We start from the raw sequence: 11,910 nt of genomic DNA on the forward strand, positions 1-11,910 counted from the left end.
ATGTGAGCAGGCTTTCTCTGTAATGAATATGAATAAATTCAAACTGCTTTTTATTGAGGCTCCTTATTGCATTGTTAGCTAATAATTAAAGTAGCTATATATATATATATATATATATATATATCACACACCAACATGAGTTTGACACCACTGGACTAGAGGGTCTAAGTTGCACTGTACTTGGTGCGTTCTTTAAAACAAATCTATATCAAAGTCTCTTCACCAAAATAGCAGATCTACAAGCTTGTGACATGTGAGCTGTTGTATGCCATTTTTGGTGACTGTCCCCCCCCCCAGAATGGGGATGCTGGGGTTCAAGTGGTTAAATGTCAACTATGATGTTTATTTTCAATCTGTCCTATCATGGAAACTACTATTCTCTAGTTTTCCTTGTGACATACACTGAATCTCTGCTATAGTTGTATTTTGCAACCATTTTCAATTATTGTCTTTGCAGTGGTTGGTTCGTGTACGAGGCTAAGATGTCCGTGACCCAGGGGTAGTGAGTGACGTCAGGACTTTGGTTTGGTACAATATATCTGGACATTCTACAAATAATTACCGTGGGGTTATACAAAAGGTAATGATGAATAAATAAATGTCAATGTAATCCACATGCCAAAAACCTACACTGTCAATGTGTGTGTGTGTGTGTGTTTAATCTATTCTAGTGCCAGTGTCTGCTCCAATCGCTGCACCCCAGGCAACAACCTTTTTCATCCCAGGCAGAGGAACTTTTCAAGCTTCAGGACTGCAACCCATCTCTATCAGACCCCCCCACCGACAGCCACAACCACCACCTCCACCACAGCCCGGAACTCCAAGCAGCGTCAGTTGCAGTGGCTGTTCAAAGGTAATGTCGTGTTCATGGGTTAAAGTTCTTGGTAGAGGAAAAAATAGTCTGCAACACTGGTATGAAAACTCAGCTCCACTGGTTTATTTGATTCAACGTTTCGATCACTAGGATCTTCTTCAGGAAGAAGCACTGAAGAAGATCCTAGTGATCGAAACGTTGAATCAAATAAACCAGTGGAGCTGAGTTTTCATATCAGTGTTGCAGACTATTTTTTCCTCTTGTACTGCCTTTTGTCCAGCACCTGGGCTAGAGTGGAGGTGCATGCTCTATTACCTTTGTTAAAGTTCTTGGTAACCTACACTGATTTCAGTCATTTGAATTCTATAGAAGAGGGGCAGGTCTGCTATGAAAGCATGTCATGTGCTGAAACCATTTGACATCATGGACGAGTTTGGAAACACATTGGAAAGAACTAACGGCACAAATCTTCTCTTATGGGTGTCGCTGGGACAGTCTTTTTCAGAGGAGCATCACTTCAATACATCTTTTTTGAGAGCTGCTGTTCTGCAAATCACTATGACTAATGATATATTGCATGTATTGTGTACGTGCTGATATCTTGTATGTTGGGACATTTGAATGTGTAGGTGCTGCTCAAGGGCCAGACGGCATTCCAGAGAAAAGGCTCCACGCAGCTCTTCTGTTCCACCGTCTGTCTGACTGGCCACCTACCGACGACAAGCAAAGCCTGCTCCTGTCACCAGTGCCTCAAGTATGTCTGTCTCTGGCTGCATGAAATTATTTCTTTCCCCAAGTTTTCAATTTCATTTCGACTGCTATTCTCAGGGCTTAAAGTTCTCTGTCCTGGGGCCCGATTTCCGGATTTAGGACTTCATATGGGCCATTTATGAGATCAGTGCAGATCTGCAAAAAATAATAAGGGGGTGGGGGGTGTATGTAGCCATGGTCAAGGTGTGAATGACAATACGTGATCAAAACGAGATCTCTCCAAAGTCCAAACTACCAAGCATCCATTCGCACTCAAATAATATTTACATCAGCTGCCCAGAATGGACCACGCGCTGCTGAATGTAATGTTGTCGTGCACACTGCTGCGCAGACAGTAAATAGCAGATCTGCAAGCTCACAGCGTGTCACGAATGCTACGCGCTGTGAGCGTGTATATCTGCTATTTGCTGCACGCAACACCAGTGCGCAACTAAGTGTGTTGTGCTTGATTGTCTGAAAATCATTTTCCATCTTGGCTTTTTTTTGCTTTAACACCTGAACTCATTAGACCTATTCTTTTGTGTGTGGATTTGCATCATGCGCAACCATTTTCAATTATTGTCTTTGCAGTGGTTGGTTCGTGTTCGTAGTACCATATCTCCCCCGGTTAAACTGAAGGCCCTGCTCAGTGGTTGGTTCGTGTTCGTAGTACCATATCTCCCCCGGTTACACTGAAGGCCCTGCTCAATCACCACATCGAACTAAATGTAAGTATCTCCACTCTTAACACTGTTCTAGTTTTAGACCTATTATTTTGTGTATGCTATAGTAGCAGCTATATATACCAAGGTTAAGCCATATATTTTGTGTAAAGTTTCTTTATGTTGGCTATGTGGAGGATGTAGTCTATCCTCATTGCTAAGTGCCAAAACGTGTCTTCTGTTTCCAGGTCACTGACGGTGCCCATATGACTTGGCCGTGTAAGTTGTGTTCAGTGTCCTTCACTGGCCGAACACAGTTATTTACACATTATAGGCTACAGCACAGTCAATGTTCAGGAGTCAGTCCACTGCCATGCCTGTATGGCCATTGCATGTGCACATTTAAGACACTTAGTGCACTGGGGTCACATTTATCTAGGAACCACACTGCTGAAATTAGCAGTAGTACAAGTCAGAGTCAGGAGCATGTGTCATTCAAGTGTCCTCTGTGCACATTTGAGCAGCCCTTTTCCGGATCTGAGGTTCTCTATCATTTGAGAAGGCATTTAAAAAATCACGAGACAGTGGTGTGCCCATACAAGGACTGTAACTACAGCACCAATGTAACGAGTACCTTCAATGGTCATAAAAGTAAAGAACACAGATCAAGTCTTTCTGCAGACTTTTGCAGCTACATACTCAGACATGAACATGTACAGGGTCTACCAGGCACTAGTTCAGAGGTCGCTTGTAGTAGTTCAGAGGTCACTAGTTTAGAGGTCACTAGTGAACAATCTCCAGGTCACCAGAATACAGAGGAAGATGATACTCTGTGTGATACTGACAGACTGAAAGATCAGCTCAAGCTCAATGCAGCTTCTTTATTTCTAAAAATGCAGGCTATCCTTCATGTGTCAAACACAGCTACCCAAGAAATAATGTGCCACTTGAATGAAATCTTCTCTTTGTCCAAGCCAGTGGTCAGAGAGGCTGTTAATGAGGTTTTGCAGCGATATGGTCACAATATTACAGCTAGTACCCTGGATGAAGTTGTTGTCGCAGTCATGGACTCGAACATTTTCTTTGGTGCCACTGCTGCAGGTGCAGACTTGTCGACTTTTAAGCGAAGAAAAACATTCATTGAGCGTAACTATCCATTGGTAAAGCCTCAAGAATATCAGCTGGCGCAACCTGGCCATACCGTTATGTATGTCCCAATCCTTGACATGATTCAGGAGTTGTTCAAAAACACAGATATGCTCAACAAGATCAGAGAACCAAACACTGAGCTTGGCAAATTTGTATCATACCGTGATGGCTCTTATTTCAAAGAGAATGAGTTATTCTCAACAGAAGATCTAACCTTGTCACTTCAATTTTATATTGATGACCTAGAGATAGCCAATCCTCTCGGCACATCCCGTAAAATTCACAAAATGTGTGCAATCTACTGGGTCCTTGCCAATGTGCCCCCTAAATACCGATCCACGTTGCACAATATACAACTAGGCATGCTAGTTAAAGTGAAAGACGTCCAGGAGTATGGTTATGAAGCTGTACTTGCTCCATTGTTGCATGATATTCGTATTCTAGAGCAGGATGGTGTCTTCATTGAATCACTTGGTCAGAATATCAAAGGCACCATCTTTTGTGTTTCTTCTGACAATTTGGCAGCCCATGGATTGGGTGGATTTGTGGAGTCATTCAGGGCTGAGTATGTTTGCAGATTCTGTTTGGCCACAAATGCAGAGTTTCAGCAATTTGAAGTTAAAGAAGGACAATTCATTGAGAGAACCAAAGACACCCATGACCTCCATGTCCAAAAGGTTGCAGAAAGTGACATTATGAGCAGCCAGTTTGGTGTTAAAGGTGACTGTGCCTTGCACAAATCATTGCAGTACTTTCACCCTGTAACAGGTTTTCCTCCAGATATTCTCCATGATCTTTTGGAAGGTGCTGTCCCTGTTGAGCTTGCTCTTTGCATTAAAGAGATGATCCGGCTGAAGTACTTTACGTTAGAGTATTTAAATCAAAAGATCAAATCGTTCCCCTATCAGCACACTGATAAAGTAGACAGACCTCAGCCAATTCCCAAAACATTCATGACTCGAGGCACAATAGGAGGCAATGGGCATGAAAATGCCACCATGCTCAGACTACTTCCATTGTTTGTAGGGAATAAAATACCAGAAGGTGATGGTGCCTGGTCAGTTTTGATGGAGTTAAAAGAGGTGGTCGAATTGGCATTGTGCCAATCATTTACCAAAGACTCCTTAGACTATTTTCAGGGCAAAATTAGTGATCACAGACAGTCACTGCAAGAGGTCTTCCCAGAGTATAAGCTTCGTCCTAAACATCACTATGTGGAGCACTATCCCGCCCTAGTTAGGTGCTTTGGTCCCCTAGTGCACGTTTGGACTATGAGGTTCGAAGGGAAACACCGTTTTTTTAAGAAGGTAGTTCATGACTCTATGAACTTTAAAAATGTTTTGAAGACATTGGCAAACAGACACCAAAACATGATGGCATATCACCTTAGTTCACCATCCTTTTTCAGACCTGAAGTCCAAACATCCAGAGTTGACTCTGTATTGGTTTCAACTCTTCCAGAGGTAGCCCAGGCACATATTAGACAACACACAGACAGTGTCACAGTCTACAGCACACCCAAGGTGACCATTGATGGCATATACTACACCAGTGAAATGTTTGTGTCTGTTGGACATAGTGGGGGACTGTCCAAATTCAGCAAAATTGCACAGATCTACCTTGTAAATCAAAAGGTAAACTTTTTCTGTTATGATTTTGAGACCTGGTATTTAGAGCATCTCCGTTCATATGAGCTGTCAGCCACATGGTCAAGCCAATCCGTCTATGTGCTGTCAGATCTCAACGACACTGTCACATTCTCAGCATACAATATTGATGGCTTGGTGCTGTTAACTCCAAAGAGGTTCATTCATGTTAAAGAGAATTAGTGCACTCGTCTCTGGACAGGCACATGCTCCTTGTGAAACGCTTGTCTGATCAACTTTACACATGGTTGTATTAGAAGCCAAGGAAGTGCATTGTTGACTGTAAAGTCGATCAGAGTGGTTCTCAAGAACTGATCACTCTAAATTGGTACACACACACTGCACTGTAAATGTGGATACACTTGTAAATAGCAAAGTATTCTTTTAACCTCTCAAATTTCTTGTTATTCATTAGTGCAATGGCTGCCACAGACCCTCAACCTATGATTCTACGCGTCGTTGAGCCAAACCGTGTACGGAAAGTAAAGCTCAGCACACGGCCAGACTCTGTAGATTCACTGATTCGGATCATAAAAGAACAACTAGAATTAGACTTTGACTTCAGATTGGAATATGAAGACCCAGACTTTGATGGAAAAATAACTGAACTAAGTCAAATAGAGGAGTTGCCACAAAAATCTGTAGTACACATCTTACTGGAAAAAGATTCCACTTCTACTGCATCTACTGAAACACTGTCAGATGTCTCGACCACGACCACAGAACGTCTAGAGGGCTGGCCAACAGGTCCATTTCCTATTCCCAAGTTTGCGTTTGATGTTGAACTGGTACTTCAAGAAGGAAATGCCGAATATGAAAAAAGTGGAAAACTGCTGAAGTTGAAAATGCACCAAAAGCATGACATCATGGAAACGCTTGGAAAAACCATATATAGATACAAGGCTTATGACGAAGAATGTGACAGACAACAGGTAGCAGAGGCACTCGTGACCAAACATCCATGTTTGAAAGAAGCAGGGAATCACAGTGGTTTTGAAGAATGGGCAGGCAGAATCAAATTTAAGATGGGCAATTTCAGGGGGAAGCTGAGGAAGGCAGGATGTCAGGAGCTCCTTGTAAATGCTGGAAGAAGAAGTCTAAAGCAGCCTGGAAATGCACCTCCGCACAAAGCCATTAAAAAAGCCAGACGTGCAGAATCCAACTATCTACCCAACTTTCCCCAAGGACATGATCCGGCAAGTCTTGAGGGTTTGAGGTTGAACATGGTTCAAGAAGTTCAGAAGACTGATAGAAACCTACCCCTCATTAGTAAGATGATGCAGACCACACTTGCCCTGCGGCGAAAGACCATAGTGGAAAACCAACCAACGGTGAGGGAGATCATGGACCAGTGGCCTGCACTCGGAATGGAGTCTGAGGTAGGTTCAGTAAGCACAAGTGCCTTTAAATGACTAACTTTGTGTGTGTCTATGACTGTATATACGAGTATGACCCATTGACTCCAATGACCAACTTTGTGTGTATGTCTCTATGCATGTATGCGTATGAACTATGTATGAGTAACCACCCATTGACCCCTGTAACTAATTGGGGTCGCATTCGGGACACACACACAGCCTGCACCGCTCGTTCACATGGGTGTGATTTAACAATGCCCTGCTTCACACCCATACAGTTAACACACACATTCACACATGAGAGCTAACCAGTACAACCACAATCCTACACCATTGAGCAGTTGGAAGTTAAGTTGTCCCCTTTTGTTTTTCCCATCCAGGGGATGTAAAAGGCAACATTGCATTCTCATCTAAACTCATAGGGCCCACACAATAATCTACCAAACATCTGAACTTTGTTCTTTGTTTGCTTGTTTTTTGTTTAATGTAGGTGTATGCCGAATTCCAGCGCCTTACGAACCAGAACCTGCCAAATAGATTCTATGCTGAGCTGGATCGTCACACTCCACGGTTGATGGCCATGTTTCGTCAGAAAGCATTCCAAAGTGGAAAGATTGCAGAGGCTTTGGCTGAAATCTTAAAAGTCCACGATGAACAGGTAAATATGATTTAGCATAGAAACTGGTATTGTCCCTAAGACTCTTCAGGCTAATCGTGTTTCATTTGTAAATGATGTCTAAAAATGTACACTTCTATTTTAATCTTCATAGGAATTGTCCGATGTCCACACAAGGCGTACCACTGTGCTCCATGCTCTTCCTGTATTTCTGCGAGAGGATGCCTCTGCAGTCTTCAAGACATGCACGGTGAGTCCTCACAGACCTAAATTAACTTAAAAACATCTTGTTTGGGCCGATGGTATTTCATTGTTTCAGCGATGAACTCTAAACACTTGCTGCCTAACACGTTGGATGCTAGAGATGTCCACAGACCTAATCAAAAAAAGCTGTGAGGTACCTAGGACGTCTATTGCCAATCTAACCATCTCTGTGAAGGTCTCTGGTGCTGGGTGAACCTCTTTGCTTACAGGACTGACATTGCCTTTGTAGAAGTCCAGGGATTGTGATGTTATGTTGAGCTGTTACACACACACACACACACACACACACTCTAGATACCATCTTTAAACATGTACAATGTATTTGCAGAACAGATGCGACTAATTCAGTGAAGCTCTTAATTTGGGTGCCATTTGGCAATCTGGCCATCTCTCCAGCTCTTTTGGTAACAGACAATTTATATCAGGATACAAATTCTATATAGAACAAATATAATGTATTCGCTTCAATTCTCTAGTATAACAAAATTGGCTGCTTTTTGAAAATCAGCACTTTGAATTGCTCTTGTTTATCCTGTGAGTTCTTTCTCTGATCAAACATATAATATCCTATAAAACGGTATTTCTAAAGAGCTAAACATTTACTGAACACTCCATAGCAATGATGGTTATTGAACTCTACAGTGATGTGATTAGTATGTGATGTGCATTTTTGTCATTCCTTCAGGAAGATGATGATCCAGGGCCTTTTGGTGCGGTGTGCCTCCTGACGGCTGCAGCAGTCGGTGAAAATGTCAAGCAGCCAATCCACTACAACCCAAAGAAAGTAACCATCATCATTGAAGGTGATGCGGTGGTCAGTCTCCCCCAATTTCCAGATGCTGCCGTTGTTCTGTTTGGTCTGATGTACGCACTGCATCTTAATTATCCCAAAGGACTGACCAACACGTTTGATTTTTTCCAGAAGATTTTGATGGGTTTGGACAGTGCTAAACTGTCACTCAGACTGCAGAGCCTTAAGAACGAGTTGCTTAAAAATATATAGATTGTGGATGGCAGAAATGGCCACTCTACAAACTACGAGCATCTGCTTTTTCTGATTAACACTTTGATTGCTGCAAGATCTCAACAGGCCTATTTGGATGTTGCTGCCGTTTAACATTGCACAAAGGCCTTGTTCGGGGGCCCACAGTAAAATGTTCTCTTATAGCGAGAATCATACGCCTACATCAAAAGAAAGCTGAACTTGTCCACTTCAATTAAAAAAATACATTTTGATTTTACCATGTTCCATTCTGGAGATATTGACCTTTTTGCAACACCTGCATTTGCCTGGAAGTGGTTATCTTGAACAGCGAGCAGAGTTATGGATGGTTTAAAGTCAGAGACATTGACAGGCAGATATAAAATTGAACCCAATAAATATCCTATACATCCTATACACCGAATGAAAGCCCTGAATGTGTACTTTTACGAGGAAAACAGTAAACATTGATCCCATCTACAGTTAGACAGTAATTGGTTATTGAATGCAGCTTGTGCCCACCAGATAACTTCAGAGAAGACATGGACGTGAACTCCTCAATATTCACAAAATAAGGCCTATAGCGACATATAAATACTATATACCGTATGAAACAGAAGACTCTCTGCTTTCATAAGGAAAAAAATTGTACTGTAATAATAAAAAAATCACACCCCTGTGAAGTGAGCAGTGCAACTCTACTTCTCTACTTATTCACTACAGCTCGCTATATACGGACTGAGGCAGAAAGTCATGTAAACCTTTTATTTACAGTTTGGTCTGTAAACTTCTACTGTAATAATAAAAATCACACCCCTGTGAAGTGAGCGTTGCAACTGTTCTGTACTTATTCACTACAGCTCGCTATATACGGACTGAGACAGAAAGTCATGTAAACCTTTTATTTACAGTTTGGTCTGTAAACTTCTACTGTAATAATAAAAATCACACCCCTGTGAAGTGAGCGGTGCAACTGTTCTTTATAGTTGCGCGGTGCAACTGTAGAGAACAGTTGCACCGCTCACTTCACAGGGGTGTGATTTTTATTATTACAGTAGAAGTTTACAGACCAAACTGTAAATAAAAGGTTTACATGACTTTGTCTCAGTCCGTATATAGCGAGCTGTAGTGAATAAGTACAGAACAGTTGCAACGCTCACTTCACAGGGGTGTGATTTTTATTATTACAGTAGAAGTTTACAGACCAAACTGTAAATAAAAGGTTTACATGACTTTCTGCCTCAGTCCGTATATAGCGAGCTGTAGTGAATAAGTAGAGAAGTAGAGTTGCACTGCTCACTTCACAGGGGTGTGATTTTTTTATTATTACAGTACAATTTTTTTCCTTATGAAAGCAGAGAGTCTTCTGTTTCATACGGTATATAGTATTTATATGTCGCTATAGGCCTTATTTTGTGAATATTGAGTTCGGGTCCATGTCTTCTCTGCAGTTATATCTGGTGGGCGCAATGTGCATCCACCCAGTATCCAATTTATGACAAACTGTACATGGGATCAATGTTTACTATTTTCCTCGTAAAAGTACACATTCAGGGCTTTCATTCGATGTATAGGATGTATAGCATATTTATTGTGTTTATTGTTATATCTGCCTGTCAATGTCTGACTATAAACCTTCATAACTATGCTTTCTTTTTGATGATGATTGCCGCCTCGCCTAATCTATCTCACTGCTTTCATTGTTTTGATCGCAGTAACATTGGGGGGGGGGGTCATGGGCACATTGGGCAGCAAAAGTCTTGATCCGTACGGCTATAAAAAGTCCCATTCCACCGTTCGGTTCAGAACTATAGTATAACGGCGAGACGCGTTGTCATCAGCTGATTTTGTTTTTCAAGCTAGTGTAGGGGAACATGCCTGGGCATGCTAGCCTGGCACGGCCAGACTCATAGCGAGGGTTCACTGATGTTTCCTCCGGGGAAGAATCTTCAGTGAATCCCCGCTATGAGGCTGGCCAAGCCAGGCTATGGGCATGCAGCTTGGGGGCGATGGAGGGGGAAAAAAGCGTCACCCGGCTGTGATGTCGACGAGAAGGAAAAAATGACTTCCACAGATGACAACACCACGGTTTAGGTCGCGGAAAAGTTCGTTATACATTACACCCGGGTCGATTACGTCCCCGACGCGTTCATTGCGGTCTTATCACTACAATTATAATGAATAAAAAAGCGTTACAATCACACGTCTGAGCGATCTCCGATTATGACGGCTCTGCATGGCGATACGTGATCCACCAACGGAACACTGTCTTGTCGTGGCAGCCCCTCGATACTGTGGTTAGTTCGTAGTATTGTAGGCTCGGGGATCGTTTGGTCGCTACAGTATGAAGAAGGAAACATGCATCTGTCCATGTGTGTTGCAGATGTTATGCATTGCAATGCCGATCTGGTGCATATGTGTTTAGGCAATAGGCAGCGTTCCGTTCAGCGTTCAACTGGCTTCTACACGTAAAGCGGCCAGCCCTCCTGTTTTCAGGAGGGGAGGGGGGTTTTTGTTTTTTGTTTTTTTTTCTGATCACGTGAGCGGGAGTAAGCAGCAATGATAGGGCGATGGTTCTTCATTGTCCGGGTGGGTAAAAAGATGAATGAAAGTATTCTATAAAAAAGTGATTGAAACGTATTGATACGTGATCCGCACCCGACGTTTGATTAATTGATAACGTATTGATACGCGATCCGCGTTGGGAGTGTTAAGAGATTATGTGTAGAAGGACAACCAAATGCAACACCTGCAGGTGCAGACTTGTCTTCTTTCAAGGGAAAACAATAACTTTCATTAACTAGTAACTATCCATTGGTCACATGAGTTACACTCAACAGAAGATCTAACCTTGTCACTTCAGCTTTATATAGTCTGCACATCCCGTCAAATTCAATCTACTGTGTCCTTGCCTATGTGAATTTGGTTGTTAACTTGTTTCCTACATTGTGTTAATGTGTTTGGCCACAAATGAAGAGTTTCAGAAATTTGAAGTCAGAAGGACACTTTATTGAGAGAACCCGTTTGAATTTGTTCTGAAGGTTTTGATGGGTTATAGTGGTAATGCAGAGCCTTAAGAATGAGTTTAATACGTAATTGTGAGTTTGTAAAGCGGCCATCCACAACTTTTTCCATGTGTAGTGCAACTCAGGTCTGTCTCACTTAAAATAGAGGGTTTAACAGTCATAGCTTCTTAGAGGGCAATTCCAAACCTCTTGCATGCAATTAATTTTGGCAGACCTAACGTTTCCATTGATGGGAGGGAGGGCTAAGATAAGTTTCTATGTCCAAGTCTGTTAGATGCGGTCATGCTGAATAGTTTTACAAAACTCCAGAAAGGAAAAGTATAACGCAGGTTCCGAGGAGTGAATAGTATTTTAGGTTCCAGGTTCAAGTCTGTCCGATGGGGTCATGCTGAATAGTTTTACAAAACTCCAGAAAAGAAAAGTATAACACAGGTTCTGAGGAGTGAATAGTACTTTTCCAGTCCAGGGCCTTCCTTCATGCCATTGTGGTCATAGTGTAACCGCAGTTCCACACTATGAAAAGCACATACTGTAGTTGGATAAGATTCTCAATTTTTTTCCCCTGTCTTCCAAGAATATTCCTGTTAAGTGGTTTTTACTAAAACATTGTTTGTGACAATTTCATTTGTTTAGTATGTTTACA

At 42.0% G+C, this 11,910-nt stretch overlaps 1 protein-coding gene across 1 annotated transcript; it reads left to right on the forward strand.

The window, feature by feature from the left end:
• Positions 1 to 5,938: 5,938 nt before the first annotated feature.
• LOC306918420 (uncharacterized protein) lies at positions 5,939 to 8,062 on the forward strand (the record flags this gene model as incomplete). Its single annotated transcript, XM_079531326.1, has 4 exons — positions 5,939 to 6,400; positions 6,870 to 7,037; positions 7,150 to 7,245; positions 7,945 to 8,062. Coding segments are annotated over exons 1-4 (736 nt in total), but the record flags the coding sequence as incomplete, so codon positions are not given.
• Positions 8,063 to 11,910: the final 3,848 nt, after the last annotated feature.

This window comes from Electrona antarctica (assembly GCF_951216825.1).
Source record: "Electrona antarctica genome assembly, contig: scaffold_897, whole genome shotgun sequence".
NCBI lineage: Eukaryota > Metazoa > Chordata > Actinopteri > Myctophiformes > Myctophidae > Electrona > Electrona antarctica.